Below are 19916 nucleotides of genomic sequence, written 5' to 3'. Positions count from 1 at the left end.
CTTAACTTCAAAATTTAACTCAATGCTTCTCAATTGTATGGAATATAACACAATAATCCAATGAATGGCCTTGACAAAATTAATTAACTTGATAACCCAAATTTATCATCACATTATTTTGCTATAGGACAACCATTATATTCATTTACATGCTATTCACCGTATCATGTTATGATCATGTAACCTTGGTATTTATCGTCATATCGTATGACCTAAAACATTTAATTATATCAATTTTCCTTAATATCATAAGATGATAACCTTCATAGATATCAACTAAACATTTCACACATCAATATACTGCATGTTAATTTTCCAATCTCAACAAATTTCGATTCTACCATTCTCTATTTTTTTTTCCACATAAACATACCTAAGTGCACATATCCATTTAATTCTATTTTTAAAGCAACAAATCACCCTATAATAGGTAATCATTATGAAATTCATTCCTATTATTCTCACATTCCTTGTAATCAAACCACTCATAAATAATCGAAATAATTGGAATAACCATTAATTTCCTCAATGCCTAAAATACACCATAACACATTGTCATCTATCAATCAACAAATCATCATTTTGTCTTCCACAATTTCTTATCGTATAGCATAAATATACACCATTATGATTTCTATTATCATCCCATATAAGTGGCCACAAATCACGACAAAATTTTGATAACACCAAAGACCATTTGGCTTTAAAAATAATTAAAATTTCACGCTAGTTGTAAAATCTATAACTTCAAATGCCCCACAAAATCATCAAAATCTATTCAAATCTTAATAGGTTACATATACACATAGTTTCAACCCAACAACTAATAACATTTCCAACCTTCAGATCATTACAAGTATCATACTTCCATACTAGTGTTTTCTGGATTTGTTAAAAATATCTTTCTATCATTTTTGGTTCCATACATTTGAGTTAGAGAGCCTGTGATTGCTGCCACCACGACATGTGACCATATCCACTGAACATGCATGAACCATAAAAATTTTCAAAATCATGCTTTGGTACCACTTTGACACAACCCGTCCCGAATCACCATAGTGGACTCGAAACGTGACGTGCACCGATGATAGATGCTGACTAGATGTCAAATCTATCACTAAGGCTGACTATGAGTTATTTCAAAAAATGCAACAAAATCAAATGCTTATGTAAAACATAATGCGATGGGCCCAAATTATTTACTTTGTGCTTCATCAAAATGAGTTATAACACTCAACATGTCGTGCGGCTCTCATTCCGAAATCATTAGGCTCTTCCAGCTAAAAAGAATCAATTTCCACATGTAGGAAAATTACGGAAAAATATATGAGTTGATAGTTCAGTGAGTGGAGAAGTTCGAAAATAATTATACTTTTTCATTTTTACATTTTTATCGACAATCGAGTTCATATCATTGATAACTCGCAAGATAACATCATATGATTATAGTCAAAACGTGAGACATTCACATAACGTGGTAAAATATCATCTTAAGTCATGATATAAATATAAGCTGGTAATCATGCTATAATCTCACCACATCAAATGTACTGGAAAATTCACCAAAAATGTACTCTCTAACTAAAATCATTAATCCGTCCCTTGGGCTAAGAACTTTCACCACGGGCCTTTGGCCCCTCCGTGAACGAAAGCGGGTGTCAAGACCTGTGACAATCAATTCTAGAACACAGCCAAGATCCCTCAGTGAACTATATATACACGATCACGACCCCTTCATCCCCAGTCGACCCCTCAGTGTAGTATAGAAAACGGTCAAGGCCCCTCTGTGAACTAGAAGAAGTACATAATCATGGGTACTTTTCTGGTCGATCTCAATATTACGTCTCACATACCAAACAAATCACAATATCACATGTCTCATATACCAAGTCACAAATGTACAATAAATAATCCTTGAAATTCCACACGTATTATAATAAAAGATATTTCTATAATAATCATGTAATTCGAACACATAATTGCACATACTTTAACAGTATACTTAATTTATACATACTTTAAAAAAAAATATGTTTCCACTCACAGAGCTATGTACACCAATATCAACTCGATTGGTAAGCTGTCCCGATATCTGTATCGCCGTTTGAAATATGATATAATTTTTAAATCAACAATTAATTATTTTAAGTTATCTCAATAATTAAATAGGCGATATCCAAATTTAATCATTTCATGTTTAAGCGATTTCTAAAACTTCTTTAATCACTAAAACTAGTTTTTCTTTCATTTTATTCAATTTCATAGTTTATTATATTTAACCCCTTTAATAAAATTGAATTTAATCTAACAATTTAACAACTATAAAATTAAACATAACTTGACAATAAGTAACTTTTTACTTACCTTTAATTTCGAAGAATTTAATCCTAATAGTAGAAAAACTTATTTTCTAACACGTTAGCAAGTTTTCCTTTTTTTTCCCCCTTCTTCATTCTCTTTCTTTCTCCTTGTTTCCATTTCTCTCTGCATGTTTTTGTATGTGTAGGCAAATGGATTTGTTTGGCAATGGATTGATATAAAATAAATGCACTGCCTCACTTTTTTTAATAGTTTTGACTTTTCTTTTAATTAAACTAATGTATTACAAGAATCATATCAGATTTCATTCAAACGAAATCTGATGCAGTTTCATCATTTAATCAAGAAAGAAGAATAATTGTAGCCAACAAAGTAAGTAAAATTCAGCTTGCTTAAATCGAACTTTATTCTTCTTTGTTTCTTTAGCTTTTGTTTTTTGAAATATTCTAGTACTCAAAGCTTCAATAAACAAAGAATTTATTTCATGTTAGTTTAATGTTCAATCAATTCAGCTTTGTTCTTATTTGGTTCATTTGGTTTAAGAGTTTATGATTTTAGGGATTGGGCAAATCTATAGTGTTTGGGATATATTTAAAGTGGGATGAATATATACAATTCATATGGATATATATTATTTAAATGAATGAATTTAATAAGGACAAGATTGGAATATGACATGGATATAAATAGTATTTTTGTAAGTTTTTAAAATTTTATTAGGGATGAATTTAGAGTGGGATGTACTTATAAAAAATGTGGATGAAAATAGTAGTACTCTTTCTTATCTCTAATCCCATAATAATACAACCACTACGTGGGCACTTCTCCTTCCCGACGATGACCAGATCTGGATCGCCACTGCCGCTTCGCTTCAAATAATAATGGACCCTCGCTTTACGTTCTCACTAAAAACCACCACCTCCTCCCGTCCTATATACAAGGCCGGGGCTGTTGAACTTACCATTGCCTCCATTAAGTAAATTAAAATTATTTACACCGAAATTAATAAGACTACATTATACACGAAATTAATAGAATGAAGTGAGGAAGAAATTAAGAGAGGTTAGATGAATTGGGAGATAATTTCGAATGAGATTTCCGTCCAGTTGAACGGAGAGATGGAATTTGATTGTAAAATATACCTATTTCAGTTTCCCTTAATTAATTTGTAATAAATTTAATTAAAATATTATTTATGACCTGAATTTTGAAAAGTAGTCCTTAAGTTTTTTGATATTGGGAGTGGATTTTTTTCCCTCGGGTTTATAATGTTGATTTAATTGCCTAATCATGCTAGGCCAAGTGCTAATCATCAAATTATGGACCAATTTCACATTTTCTTATCCTACAAATACTGAAATAAAGAAGTAAGAATGATAAATCATCAAGGGAAAATTACAGCTGTGCTTCCAAACCTTTTAAATTTCATTTCTTGCAACCATGGTCCTAAACCATTCAAGTTCCTATGGCCGAAGTCCAAATGGATGGAAACCGTTCACTTCTTTCATAGTATTCAATCACGCCCCAAATATCTCCGCTTATCTCAAATGCTAAATTTATATTATTTCTATCATGATCTCATGTCATGTATACCATATATATTTGAAAATTTATCTTTTCATTCTTTCTCCTCAATTCGCTACTTGTGGTTAAATAGTTGTTCTAGATTATCAATTGTTTCAAGCATTTGCATTTCCCCATTGAAAATGAACTTTAGAAAATAAAACCCATTCAAAATCCAATTCCCTTTTGTTTTGACGAATATAATTTAATGATCGAAATTTAGGGTGTATGGGGGAGGGCGAGGGCAGAAGAAGATGGGATAGTCAACTTAAGAAAAGCCAAAATTCCAATAACGAAGAAGAGAAAAATAGAGATTTCTATTGCTAGAGATAGAACCAATGAAGTAGAGGACTTGAAAACAAATTTTTGGAATTCAGGAGTGACGAGAGTGATATTAATTCTTTAGGGAAAGATGAGGACTTGGCGAGTAGTAATGGAATTGATGCTGAATTGGAGGAATTAGAGAGGCAGCAAAATGGGTATTAAGATTTGGGGTTCTATCTTAAAAAGTCAACATTATTAATAGAAGTAATCCAATCTTTTGTAACTTAATCTATATTTTCATCTTTATTTGATGTGAGATTTTATTTTTTAACTTGCCTCCGCAAGATGTGGCTTGTTTGAGTAGATCAATTTTGAAATTCGTATGTTCATTTTTTAGTTTTAATTGGATTGAATTGCTTATTAGAGTTTAATGAGCTCTGATACCGTATTAAAATTTGATGTTCCGTCTAAAAATATCAACCTCATTAAGAAGAGTAGTTTAATCTTTTATAAGTTGGTCTATATTTTGATCTTTATTTGACGTGAAATTTTATTCATTAACAATAGGGAGGCGATTTTGGTGGTGAAAAGCGGGAAGCAAATGTTGAGAAGACTGAATGTCATACGTACCTGATTTGACGATTTTTAAACTATGTATCGATTACACGTCCAATGATTGTAATATTGTACACTCGAGATACTGTTGGGTGCGGAAGCTCGAATACAACTTGTTGATTCCAACGGATTGTAAAGAATGAAATTTAATGACAATATTATGAAGTAAACAAGATCACACCACAAATAACAAGATTTAGTTGTAAAGAGGAGCAAGAAGGATTAAATGCTGAGGAACGATATTTATTATTAAACAATATGGAGAAAATATTAGAGAACAGTAATAAAAGCTTCTTGGCTACTTATTCTAAACTGACAAAGGAGCCTTGTATTTATAGGCCACGTTCCAAATCCTAGAAGAGTCCTAAAAGGCAAAAAAAAAAAAATATTACAATTAGGAGACCCAATTTTAATGAGATTTTATTTCTTTGTTATTGAATGCAGTTAGACTCCTTTCTAATACCAACAACACGCGATTCAAGACTCCTATTTGAGTCACAACTCTAACATATACGTTCCATCTTATTACCTCATGTTGCTACGCTATAAAATGATTTCTATATTGTTTCAAAGATATCCGGAACTCGTACCATTATTCATGTGCCCAAACCATGCCATGACTTGATAAAATTGAGTCAATTGAATTAATTATGATGTCTTTGATCTTACAGCTCACATCAACATGATCAGAAGCCACGATAGTGTGTAATGTATCTGAAATCTTCAATTAAGTTAACTTATCCTGCAATGGCGTTGCTTCTTGCTAGCTTATCCATTCTCTATTTTTCTCCAGCCTAGCATTATGACTGTACTCAAAGACTTAACTAATCGTGTCCAAGAATCCAACAGAAAGAAGAACAGATTATAGATTTTCAAATTGATGTGAAGTCTGATTTTCGGCTTGAGAAAACAGAGACACCGCCTATGACAGTTTTTGTGATAAAGTATATAGAGTTCATAATCAATGATAAGATTCAAGATACGCCTGAAAAGTTCCTTCCAAATGTCACAAGGACATTTTTGGCTTCTCAACTATACAACTACGAGAATCAAAAGTGAATCATTTAATGTGAAACAGACTATGTTCTAGTTCCAAGGAGTGTGAGGAAGGCGTGCAAGTCGATGAATGCCTAGAAGAAATTAAAAACAATTCACTGACGTTATTTAATTTTGTCAAGCCTGTATGTTGTCTAGATGTATTTCGTCAAACCTGCGGTGTATGGGGAGATGATTAATCAAACAAAATCATGCTTTGTCGTGTATCTCATTTGTGGAATGGATGTTAATTGTGGATCATTAATCTCATCCTCTCTTGCATATTTTATCGATTTATTTTATTATCCTACCATGTTCAGATTTAGGCAGAAATCATGTGTATTTTTAATACATCTGCACACATATCATATGTAAGATTCTGAGTTTTGAGTCACATTTGGGAGTAGGAATTTTCAAATGACACTAGCAATTATCCTATTTTTTATACAGTTTATGCATCAGCCTATGGCTTTTGCCTAACAATATTAACACGAATATGTATCTATACAAGTACTTTGTTGTTTGAGGGTTTAACTTTGACAATCAAAAGCTCTTCTTCTTGAGTCCTTGGTAACTTATTCTTCTTTGATATAACTTCCCAGTGCAAGAACGTTGTCTATCTTCGTGGATCTGTATCAGAAGCAGTTGTTACTATTATGGCTGCAACTGTGCTCCAAGTTTCTTTATTGCAAAAGTCAACGTTGTTAAGAATATGGTAAAAGGGAATGTTGTTCAAGCACGATCAAACACCAAACGTGCTAAAAGTGAAGGAGAACAATAAGTGTGAAACAGAGGAACAAAGATTTAAAGGTAAAGTTGTCCCAAAATTCACCTTTGAGGACAAGGACTTCTTAAAGGAAAAACAGATATTACGATTTTATTTAATTTGTAACTTTTATGTTAAATTTTTTGAAATGTGTATTGATTTAGAACTTTGCGCTTGTTAGTTATGGATAACTATACTGGAATCAGTTGTTAAATAAGCGAATAGAAGTAATAATAAGTTACTGAAACATATACTCATGTGCAAAGCAGGTTAAATGACTAGAGATGTGATCCAGTTGGTTCGTTACGTTACTGTTTTCCCCTTTCCTCTTTCTTGATTTTGGAATGGATACCCTGTTAACATCTTATGTTGCCACCGCTTTTTTATTTTTTATTATTTATTTATTTATTTATTTATTTTTAGGTATAAGGTTGTTAGGTTTAGAGAGGATGTGTTTAAATAAAATATTATGCATTGAGAGTTTTCTAAACTTATCAATATTTAGGTATTCATCCTTTTTTTAAGGACATTCCAACTTAGACATTAGTAGGTTATCAGTCTAAACCTTCATAAGGTTTGGATTCCCCAACCTGTAATATATGTTGCAAATAAGTGGACACAAGGAGTGAAACTTCACCTTACCTCACCTCCACTATTACATCTTTCGCGGAATAATGGAACGATGAAGACTCTAAACAACTTATGCTTTTTTACAATGTCAAAGCATACAATGATAAGACAAATAAAACTAACAAATACATACTATAAATATGACCAGAGGCCATATATCATCTTGTACTAGATCTTTACATGTGATTTGCCATTGTATCAATGTCTGTTAGGAAAATACAAAAGGAAAATCAGACATACTGCTGGAATTATATAAATAGAATAATAGAAGGAAACAATACAATAAATAGAGTAACAATAAAATTATAGGAAATGGTTATTAAGGTAAATAATAATAATAATAATAATAATAATAATAATAATAATAATAATAATTTATTGTATTAAAATATATATAGCACAAATGACACAAATACCCTTAATCAACCTATTTGGGTAAAAATGACTTTGGACCATTTGCACCTAAATAGTGCAAAGTTTGGTGTTGCATTGGAGTAGTTTTACATCATTTTTTGGTGCAATTTGGTGGTTTGGTGTCACCATTGGAGATGGCCTAAGTAAGCAACTTTTAATGCACTGCATTTAAAAGTGTCTCGCTCTATTTATTAAAGTGCAAGTGTTCCAATCAATTACCTAACTTATAAGAAAAAGGCCAAGAAAGAGAAATATTAGTTTCTTCATTGCGTTTGTTTTGCAAGTTTAGCAGCTCCATTTTTTCCAAAACTATTTTTTCTAAAATACATTTTCAGCAATACATTTTCCCTTCAAATAAATTTACCCTCAAATTCAAAAAAAGAAAAAAAAAAGAAAAAGAAAAAAAAATCTCTTTTTCTAATCACACATTCTCCAAAAAAATCACTATAAAAAATTAAAATTTTACTGTAATAGTGGAAAATTTTTAATGTTGACTATATATTTATTATTTTTTTTCTTAAACAAATTGATGCATTTATTGAGCATTTAACCGAGTGTCTTCCATTGATGGGTGATATAAAAATAGGGTATTTGCATTAAAAAGTATAGCCATCCACAATTTATATACTAATTGAAAATTAATTGCCCTAGACTAATGAGCAAACTTTAACCCTTTGTTTTAATAAAGTCATGGGATTAGCTATTGGAATATGTGATTAGTCTTGATCGTGAGTCGTGGCGAGACGATCTCAGGGGTTGTAACACTAGTCCACTAAATGTATCTCGAAGGGCATCAGATAGAATATATTGATAGAGCTTAATTCTATGGAATGATCATGCAAAGAATTAAACTCTAAATAACTATTTTAGATATAGTTTACTTGAATTCAAAACAGAGGTAGTGTTCACTATTTGTGAACTTTAGAATATTTGATGTGCAAATGAGTAAGATCTAATTATATGGATGAACATCTCGATAAGTTAAGAGTTGAAAACGGACGAATTAGTGAACACATTCGTTTTCAAAATCCTTCCCTATGCAAATAGGCTAATGAACCAATTTAATTATTTTCTTCAATTTAAGTCTGAACTCGATATTTGGGAATGCATGAATAATCCCAAAATGTGTTTGTAAATTAAGAAAACTTAGGAAAAAATGATAGCTTAAGTGACATAATAATTAAAAGGGCAAAACATTCATTTTGACCCGTCACTATTTAAAAATTGTCTGTCGAACATATAGATAGCAAGTCAAAAGGATGTAACTATGGAGAATTGAAACAATATTGCTTATGCGATTTTATATAATTTGACAGTGCAATTGTGGACTTTTAGTGGAATAAATGTAAAATAATATTTGGATCGGACAATATGGATCCGAGATATTGGCCCCAAACTATCGGAAGCTTGAATCATATAAGTCCGATTAGGCGCCTTTGATAGCTTTTAAAAAAAAAAAGTGGGATTTAATTATGGAAATAATTGAATTAACATGCTAAGAATTCAAGATGATTCCCCAAACAATGGAATTCTATGAGACACTTGACTGGATTCAATACATGAATTATTGTAGAAAATATGAGGGTCAAATTTGTTTTATTCCAACAGAACAGCCACATATGGTCTAATTAAATACTGGAGAAATAGAATGCATCAACAGCGTGTGGATAAAAGAAAATGATATTTCAGCGAGTTGAATTCAAATAAAAAGCACCATGGATACATCAACATTTAAAAAATGACAGAAACCAAAATGAACAAAGAGCACATCTGGGACACCATATTCAGCAGTACCGTATAGTATGATTGATATTATTCTTTTTCTTCCTCAGTAGTATCAAATACTATTTATTCAACCTTGCCAACATGCTCCGAACTTAGCAAAACAAGATTTCTTCTTAGGTTTATCAAATATCCCAGCTCCAAAAGTCTGAATTGTCATCTCAATGAAGAGAGGAAACTGCAAGATGGAGAAAATTACTATCGGAATCGTTGAAAGGACGATGATCGGAATGGTAAACCAAGACAACTTCTCCTGCAGAATCAAATACAAAGCAGAACCAAAGGATGCCATCATGGTAACAATCGAAAAGAACAGACACGTCAGTCCAATTATTAATTTCAAAGGCAAGGACTTGAGAAATTCTTCTTCTGCATAACGCGCCGTTAGAATTCCTAAGAACATCAACAGTGACGTACTCGAACTGAACATCGACAAGGCATTTGAAATCATGAAAATCAAGAATGGAGTCCTTTGAGTTTCCAACATTGTTGGCAATCCTGTGTCGTTTTTATTACCACCTGGTACTGTGAAAGCTGTTGTGAACATTACAGCAGCAATTAGAGTGCCCACTATCATGCTTGATGTTGCTGTGTTTTTCATCCAGTTCTCTGCTTCTTTGGCTAATTTCTTGTGTTCATCTCTGAATACCATTTCGGGGGTTTTGTTGAACTCATTTTTTTCCTCTTTGAGTTTGGGTTGTACTATGTTCTCGACTTCCTGTGTATTGGAAGAAACAACATAAGATGATGAATCAAAATTTTGGATAAGATAGATCAACGTAGCATTAGAGTAGATAAAATGTCATGAATTCCAATTTCGCCTCTTAATATGGAAGAAAAAAACTATACTATATGGTCAGTCACTTGAGACTCCACTCTGGGATGAAATCATGTGCACAATTTTTCATAAATAGAGGGTGACACGACTTGAACTCGGGACCATTACCTAATTAATACATATTGAATTACCTCATCTAAAGCTTAAGTTTTTAGAAACAAGACAAACTTATTTATGTGAATTACGTCTTTAATAATTATCACTTATTTATAAAAATTGTACATGTATTGCAGAGAGAGAACATTTAGCCCTTGGTTATTATTTCGAAAAAAATGATGTTTTGAATAGTGTTTTTGGAGAATGTATAATTTGGAAGTAGGAAAAGTTTTGGGTTTAAGTGCAAATTATTTTATTGTACGAATGTATGGTTGAAAATAGTATGAACATTAAAAAATTTATTTTAAAAGGAGACAAACATGGACATGATATAAAATTGAATAAATAAGTATATGATATCTTTCAATAGTTTAAACTTTTAGATATGATAGCTCGAATAACAATCACAATGGGATACACACATGCGCGCGTGCACACACACACATACACGCACTCAGCCGAGCACACATCATTACCTTAAACCATTGCAGCTCCCTTTGCATTTGTAGGGCTTCTCCAGATACCCTCTCAAGTTGAGACGGAGGAGATAATTTTGCAGCAAGATGTAAAAAATTGTTCTTCAAAATATCATGCTTCTTCGCAATTATACTCTTCTTTGTTCCTAAATCAAATATAAGGCTATAAATCTTCTCTTGACGCAAAACAATTGCATGCGAAAAAATTGTTTTCCCATTTTTATCTTTTTTCCTTATAATTTCGGGATTCCATTTAATCATTTCTTTTATAAATTCAAGAATTCCATGCTTTATGGCATCATATACTATTTGATCGATGTGCATTTTTTCAAGATCTGATTTGCTCAGTTGTGGCATTTCTTCAAACACGACACTTAGGAATTTCGCAACTTCAACATGGACTAACTTCCTCTGATATATGTAATTGATCTCTGGAACTGAAAATTAAGAAAACTAATGTTAAATAGTCCATCATATGTAATCGATTTCCAATACATAGCAGAAATTTTATATATGGGAAGATAATACATACCAAGGAATTGCAATATCCCCCAACCGAATTTGCGAGCTACAAAACAAGACTTTACTTAGAGGTGTCAAAATGTACTGGGTTATAAAAGCCTAATGCCACTTAATGAAAGCACAGACGAACCCATCATAGGCCATGACATAGTCAGCCCACTTCGAAGATCCATGGGTCTACATGTTCAAAATAAATTTAAAAAAGATTTTGACCCGGGACGGATTGGCCTAGCTGAGCTAGGGTTGGTCCAGGAGTCATCCTTGCCTGATTTGTATCTCTAAAACTAAATTTAGGGTGTATGAAGAAGACTTGAACAAGAAGAGGAGGAATATGAATATGATATAAGTCGATGTACCTCGAGTAGTTATAGTTAGGCCTCCATGTGCCTTCCTTTCCGTCGTATCTCCATCGGATGATTCAATTTCAATATTGTGATCATCAATACTACTTGATGTTTGCATTTCAACATGCTCATTGTCATGAGAACCATGATGACTTTCCGAAGGTGAATGTACTCTTAAACCTTGTGTAAAAAGTCCAGACAAGGAATAATTTTCAAAACGATCATGTTCAACATGTGCATTTATAGCTCGTTTGTAATTTTGTACTAAAACTAAAATTTATCTAAATGTGCTCTTGTGGTACATTGTTTGTGAATGAAATTAATAGGAGAGCATTTGTATACTTACAACTGTAGATGCATCTTTCCCAAAATTTAAGCTTAGTCCCACTATAAAATGCAGAGGGCTTGTGAGCCAATATTCCGAGTGCAAAATAGCCACTAGGATCTGGGGTAACACCCAGCTTTGGGTACCTTTTCAATAGCTTAGAAGCAACATCTACATTAAGAAAACAGCCAGAATTAGGTATCCATGTCGTGGGGATTATGCCTAATCTCAATCACAACCACAACTTTTAGTAAAATGAAATCAGAAAACATATAGCCTCCATTTGAAAATTAATAAATCAATTTATAAAGAGGAATACTAGTTGGTCCCATGGATAATAATGAATAGTAGTTATTAATTGTGGCTGAAATTAATATTTGATATTGACTAATTTTATATGTGCATTAATATTAGGTTGATCTGCAAATGACGGACTCAACGCAGGGTGTGATTAGACTTTTCTCATTATGCGTTCACTTACCATAAATTTCAGCTGTAATAAGACAGTTAAGTAGTGTGGCTCCATTATCACCCTTTTCAGGACTTAGCTCATGTTCTGGCGTCACACTGTATAAATAACGAACCATGCCATCTTGTCCATACAATGCTGCCACTATCACAGGAAGTTGCCCGTCTTCATGATTTACAGTTGCCATTCTAACTAAATTTTTGCTCTTACGTATCATAGCCTTAGCAAGTTTCTTCTCACCACAAATCGCAGCAAGAGATAAGGCCGTAGCGCCATGATCATTTATCAGTTGTAAGTCATCCTCGTTCATCAATTCTACAAGTTTTTCTGCAATTGAAATTTGTCCAGACAAAATTGCAATGTGCAGAGCTGTATCTTCGTGCAATGTAACTCTTGCCCTAATGGCACCTGGCTTCTGCTGAAGGAAAACTTCTGTATCCTTCCAGTTACCTTTTTCAATTGCCTTGTATAAGGGCTTGTATTCAAAGTACTCTCCCGACCCTGGAAACAATGAAGTCAACCTGTATGTTAGGGTGTTGTGTCAAATACAAAGATCAAATAAATGAGAGGGAAAATTCGCTCGACCTCATTGTTCTTGTGGAAGAATGTCTCACTTAAAATTTTACCCAAGTTTACATGACAATGTGATGGAGATTTGAATGGTTTTGGTCTTTGAGAACTGAGTGTGAAACTGTAATGAAAGGTTGATGACTAACTTGCTCATTTTTAACGATTGAGAAACTATATTGCAATTTCACGTTTCTTCTAATATGATAAGATTTTAGACAAGCTAGTTTATCACAAAGATTGATACATTACCATTATCTTCAATTGGATTTTCTTTAACATAATCTAAGACTGGCACTGGCCGTTGTGCCTTTCCCGAAGCTCTCTCAGCCAAATGAGTCCATGCATCTTGAGCAGAAAGGTGGGGATCTTTAAACTTAGAAAATAATGCTAGTCCACATGAAAGTTGAATGGCATGCAAAGCCAGAGAACTCTTTTTCTTCCATTCTTCATGCACTTGTTTATTTGTCTTACCTGGCTCAATCTCCTGACCAGAGACAACACCCCAAAGCCCATTCCCAACCAAATAATTTTTCAAGCAATTTTTCCAAGATTCAATGTTATCTTCAGTTAGCTCCTCTGGCACAATTCCCAAACCTGCTAGATTATGCTTTTTATCTGTTCACCAATCAAAATGAAAAATCAGCGAAAAACTTAAAGCAGAAGAAAAGAAAGTTTGATGACTAAATGAAACAATGCTGTAAGTTGGGTGACAAACAGTGTTTTCAAACTGGTCGAGAAAGTTGAAGTGCCTTGCATTGTAAGGGGACCACAAAAAAGTAATACATTCTTGGTTACTTCAGGAGTTTTATTCAAAGCATAAAACTAGCAATTCTATAATAGAACTCGAGACAAAAAAGAAACTTTAGAAAAAACCACAGACCCAACAAACAATGCAAAGTAAATTAAAATCATCTTACTTGACTTTAATTTTGTCATCTTCTCTCACTGGGATAACACTTCTAAGTATGCTATGATTAATTAAGAAGGGCAATTAGTCTTTATAGATGCATAATATAGAATTACTCTATGCTTAAGTAAGGTAAATTATTTATTTATTTATTTACTTTTACTTTTTTGTCTCCTCTCTCTTTTTCGCAGAACTGGTGTATTCCAAGCAATTGTTCTCAACTTCTTGGAGGGCCAACAATGTGCTGCACATTTTGTAGACAAACAAAATTCACAAAAAATAAAAATAAAATTTGGAAAACAAAAAAGTTCCTAATTAAAATGATTTCAAATTCCCTCCTCCCTTCTTCTTTTTAATTAAATTAACCATGAGAACGTAAAAGTATTTACATGAAAATAAAATAAAATAAAATAAAAATTTAAGAGGAAAACATGTAACCTAACTTTGGATTAATTAATTTTTTGATAAGTAAAATCTCAAATCTTTTAGATACGCAAATAAAAATCAAAGTGTAAGAGATTATGCTACACCTCTTAATAAGTTTTGTAGCGTGCGAGTGAAATAAGAAATTTTATACAACAGCCTGAAAAATTTATGTAATTTTCACTAAATAAAATATTTTTTTTATCTAATTTAAATAGTTGTAAAAGCAACACTTTATTAATAAAATTTTTCCATAACTTATTTTTAACCACATTCTCCCAATAAAATAATTTTACATGGATACTTTTTCTCTTACTCTTTATTCCCACAATCTTCAAAAAAATCACTATTACAAAATTCATTTTTCACAAAAAATGGAGCTCAAACATAGCCTCAAACCATGTTGGCAGAGCAACATTGAAGCAAGGTGGCCCTACTTCTTGAAATAAACTTGGGCACTTCGACATTATAATGTTTACTTAATTGGGCCTAATCATAATCGGCCTAGTGCTAAGCATCAAAGGGAAAAGTACATATCTATTAGGGAAAAAAAAATTCATATATAAGGTAGTTATAATAAACAATTTCAAAATTAAGAAAATAATTTTAAAGTTTCAAAAATTAGATCTTAATTAAGATTAATTAATTAAATAATACATTAAAAAATATTTCATTAATTAAATATATTAAGATTACAATATTGTACAATTTATAGTAGTAGTTACAAATTTTATATGTCACAACTTATTTTTCGATCACAATTATCAAATTAATTTATCACGTAATATTTATCAGTCACAAATCACAAATTTTTTATGTCACAATTTATTTTATCGATCATGAATTATCAAATTACTAGGTCACGTATTATTTCTCGATCACAATTCACAAATTTTACGGGTCACAACTTATTTTACAATCACATAATTTTATTATCAACATACCTTGGTTATCAAGTTTCCTTTATAATTTGAATCCCAATCGTGTTGGAACAATGGACAAGGCAATTTAGTTCTATATACATAAATCTAATGGGCTGTGAAAGTACATACATATACCAATACAGCTTCCATTATTGGTGCCACAAATCAAGTGCAACCAGGTTTTGGAGAAGATCAGAGAGAAGAGCTCAGGGTTAAAAGCTTGTAGATCAAGACAGTAACTATTATTGGATGGGTTGGAAGCTTGCAAATCAATCAAACTCAAGCAAGAAGATAAAGAAATTTATTGCTTGGAATACGTGTAACTTCTAAACACTTTTGTGACAATTGATTAGAAATGCGACACATAGCAATCTGGTAAAGATCTTGTCCATTAAACTTATTTTGATTTTTTTGTTTTTTTTGTTTTTTTGTTTTTGTTTTTCCTAATCCTAACGGACCAGCGTAGGTCTAGAATTGTTTGTGTTGTAAGTCTAATTCTTGATTTATTGCATGAGTTCATAGTCGATCGATTCCTAGAGTCGTTCTATGTGCTTATTTTAATGATTGCATTTATTTATGGATGAATGAGTGTATGTATGATTAATGAATGAAATAATAATCAATTTTTTTCCTATTAAAATGAGGCACAAGGGAAACAATATTGTTAGGCAACGATTGTTAGAACAGGCACATAAGCTCTAATTTAATAAAGGCGAAATACAATTCATCAATGGCGTGTGGCTAAAAGAAAAGTACTTCAACAAGTTGAATTCTTATTAAAAAAAAAAAAAAACACCATGGATACATCAACATTTAAAATGACAGAAACCAAAATGAACAAAGAACACAATTGGGGCACCATATTCAGTAGTACCATATAGTATGACTAATAATATTATTTTTCTTCCTCAATAGTATCAAATACTATTTATTCAACCATATGCTCGAAACTTAGCAAAACAGGATTTCTTCTTAGGTTTATCAAATATCCCGCCTACATAAGTCTGAATTGTCATCTCAATCAAGAGAGGAAACTGCAAGATGGAGAAAATTACTATTGGAATTGTTGAGAGGATGATGATCGGAATGGTAACCCAGGACAATTTCTCATGCAGAATCAAATACAATGCAGAACCAAAGGATGCCATCATGGTAACAATCGAAAAGAACAGACACGTCAATCCAATTATTAATTTCTTAGGTAAGGACTTGAGAAAATCTTCTTCTGCATAACGCGCCGTAAGAATTCCTAAGAACATCAACAGCGACGTAGTCGAACTGAACATCGACAAGGCATTTGAAATCATGAAAATCAAGAATGGAGTTCTTTGAGTTTCCAGCATTGTCGGCAATCCTGTGTCGTTTCTATTACCACCTGGTATTTTGAAAGCTGTTGTGAACATTACAGCAGCAATTAGAGTGCCTACTATCATGCATGATGTTGCTGTGCTTTTCATCCAGTCCTCTGCTACTTTAACTAATTTCTCGTGTTCATCAGTGAATAACATTTTGGGTGTTTTGTTGATCGCATTTTTTTTCCTCTTTGAGTTTGGGTTGTACTATGCTCTCGACTTCCTGTGTATCAGAAGAAACAACATAAGATGATGAAAATTAGGATGTTTTGACTCGAATAACAATCACAATGGGATACACAAATACGTTACCTTAAACCATTGCAGTTCCCTTTGCATTTGTAGGGCTGCTCCAGATACCTTCTCAAGTTGAGGAGGAGGAGATAATTTTGCAGCAAGATGTAAATGATTGTTCTTAGAAATATCACGCTTCTTTGTAATTATCCTCTTCTCTGTTCCTAAATCAAATATAAGGCTATAAATCTTCTCCTGACGCAAAGCAATTGCGTGTGAAAAAATTGTTCTCTTCTTTTTATCTCTTCCCCATATAATTTCAGGCTTATATTTAATCATTTCTTCTATAAATTCATGAATTCCATGCTTTATGGCATCATATATTATTGTATTCATGTCCATTTTATCGAGCTCTGATTTGTTCAGACGATGCACTTCTTTAAACACGACAATTAGGAGATTTGGAACTTCGACATGGACTAACTTCCTCTCGTGTATGTAATAGCTCTTTGGAGCTGGAAAATTAAGAAAAATTTCAATTCATATGTAGCAGAAATAATATATAAATAGGAAGATGATACTTACCGAGGAATTTCAATATCCGCCAACCTAATTTGCACCCCAATTCTAGAACTGCAAAACAAGAATTGACTTAGAGGTATCAAAATGTACCTTAACCAATGAAAGCACAGCCGGGTCCATCATAGGCCATGGTATGGTCAGCCTACATCTACATTTGGCTGGGCTCAACTGTGAAGGAACATGGTTTCACATGTTTAAAATAAATTTAGAAAAAGACTTGGGCCTGAGATGGACTGGCCGAGCAGAGCCAGGGGTGGTCCAGGAGTCAATCATGGCCCGATTTATACCTCTAAACTAAATTTAGGTGTGTGAAGGAGACCTGAACAAGAAGGGGAGGGACTATTTGATGTACCTCGAGTAGTCATAGTTAGGCCACCATGTGCATCTTCGTCGCTTGATTCGGAAATTTGAATGTTATGATCATGACTAGTACTTGATGTTTGCATTTCTACTTGCTCTTTTTCATGGGACCCATGATTACTGTCCCAAGGTGTATCTACTCTTATACCTTGTGTAAAATATTCAAAATACTTTTCAAAATGATCAACATTCAAACATGTGTATTTATATTTTTATATTGCACTAGACAGTATGAAAAGGAAACTAGAATTTATCTAAATGTACCTTCGTGGTAAATTGTTTGTGAATGAAATTAATAGGAGAGCATTTATATACTTACAATGGGAGATCCATCTTTCCCAAAAAGTAAGCTCAGTCCCACTAAGAAATGCTGAAGGCTTGTGAACCAATATTTTGAGAGTGGAATTGCCACTATGATCTTGGGTAACACCCAGCTTTGGATACTTTTTCAATAGCATAGAAGCAACATCTACAATAAGAAAAAGAGTGAGAATTTGGTATCCATATCATATGGATTAAGCCTTAATCTCAATCGCGATTGAAACTTCTAGTAAACCGAAAAAAAAAATAAAAAAAGAAAAAAAAAGCCTATGTCTGGCAAAATTTATGATCAATTTATAATGAGGAATAGTAGTAAATTCCACAAATTTTGTGGATAGTAATGAGTAGTAATTATGAATACACATTTGAAATTAATGTTTGACTTTGACTGAATTTGTAAACAATTTATAAATTGTATTGAAATAGTGATTTTGAGTGCTTCACACACTCAAAGTGAGAACTATGTCTTCACTACCGTGAAACAAAATGGCCACCTAAACTATGAAGTATATATGCATGGATATCAGGTTTATCTGCAACTAACGAAATTATCCAAGAGTGTGATTAGACTTCACACATTATACATTCACATACCATAAATTTAGGCAGTAATAAGGCGATTGAGTAGTGTGACTCCGTTTTCACCCTTTTCGGGACTCAGCTCATCTTTTGGTGTTACATTGTATAAATAACGAACCATTTTTTCTTGTCCATACGATGCAGCTACAATAACAGGAAGATGCCCATCTTCATGACCTTTAGTTACTATTGTAACTAATTTTTTGTTCTTACTTATCATTTTTTCAGTCAGTTTGTTCTTGCCACAGATTGTAGCAAGAGATAAGGCAGTAGCTACATATCCATTTGTCAGGTCTAAGTCTTGTGGCTCCATCTATTTTACAAGTTTTTCTACAATTTCAATTTGTCCAGACAAAGTTGCAATGTGCAGAGCTATCTCTTTGTGTGCTGAAACTCTTGCATTAAATGGCAGTTCGTTCCGTTGAAAGAATTCATTAGTAGCATGCCAGTTACCTTCTTTAATTGCCTTGTACAATAGCCCGTAATCAAGGTTCTCGCTCGATCCTGCAAATAATGAAGTCATCCTGTATGTAAGGTGGTTGTATCGAATACAGAGTTCATATAAAAAAAGAGAAAATTGACACCACCACATTGTTCTTGTGAAGGTATATCTCACTTAAAATTTATAGATAACTACCTAGGTTTGCATGACAATTTAACGAAGATTTGAACGATTTCTCCGAACTGATTGTGCAACTGCAATAAAAGGTTGATAACTCGATCATCTTTAATGAATGAGAACCAATAGTGTGATTTCATGTTTCTTATAACATGATGAGATTTTAGACGAGCTAGTGCATCACAAGGATTGAAACATTACCATTGTCTTTGTCATAACTTTCTTCGTCGTCATCCCAATCTCTCTCATGAGTCAAATGAGTCCATGCGTTGTGAGCAGAAATGTGTCCTTTAATCTCAGAGTACATTGCTGATCTACATGAAAGTTGAATTGCATGCAGAGCCAAAGCATTCTTTTTCTTCCATTTTTCATGCTCTGGTTTGTTTTTCTTATCTGGTTTAGTCTCCTTCCAAGAGACAACACCCCAAAGTCCATTCCCAACAAAATAATTTTTCAAGCAATTTTTCCAATTTTAAAAATTCTCCTTAGTTAGCTCCTCCTGCACAATTCCCAGACCCGCTAGATTAAGCTTTACGTTATCTGTTCGCCAATCAAAATGGAAAGTTCAATGACAAACTTAAAGCAAAG

At 32.8% G+C, this 19916-nt stretch overlaps 1 protein-coding gene across 1 annotated transcript; it reads right to left on the bottom strand.

Annotated features, from left to right (window-relative positions):
• Window positions 1–9324: 9324 nt before the first annotated feature.
• LOC111375514 (ankyrin repeat-containing protein ITN1-like) lies at window positions 9325–17368 on the bottom strand. Its single transcript, XM_022998350.1, has 2 exons — window positions 16946–17368; window positions 9325–10106 (listed from the first exon to the last, which is right to left on the bottom strand). The coding sequence occupies exons 1-2, from the start codon at window positions 17267–17269 to the stop codon at window positions 9459–9461; spliced, it is 972 nt and encodes a 323-aa protein (XP_022854118.1). The 5' UTR covers window positions 17270–17368; the 3' UTR covers window positions 9325–9458.
• Between the last annotated feature and the right edge of the window lie 2548 nt (window positions 17369–19916).

Source organism: Olea europaea, chromosome 2 (assembly GCF_002742605.1).
Source record: "Olea europaea var. sylvestris chromosome 2, O_europaea_v1, whole genome shotgun sequence".
Taxonomy (NCBI): domain Eukaryota; kingdom Viridiplantae; phylum Streptophyta; class Magnoliopsida; order Lamiales; family Oleaceae; genus Olea; species Olea europaea.
This window is presented reverse-complemented; position numbering and strand designations above follow the sequence as displayed.

Bases quoted from the DNA above. Each gene is read 5' to 3' on its own strand.
- LOC111375514 (XM_022998350.1), bottom strand. From the start codon at position 17,269: ATGGACATGAATACAATAATATATGATGCCATAAAGCATGGAATTCAT. The intron at 10,107-16,945 runs GTAACGTATTTG...TCCAATACACAG, and splicing joins GGGAACTGCAATGGTTTAAG to GAAGTCGAGAACATAGTACA.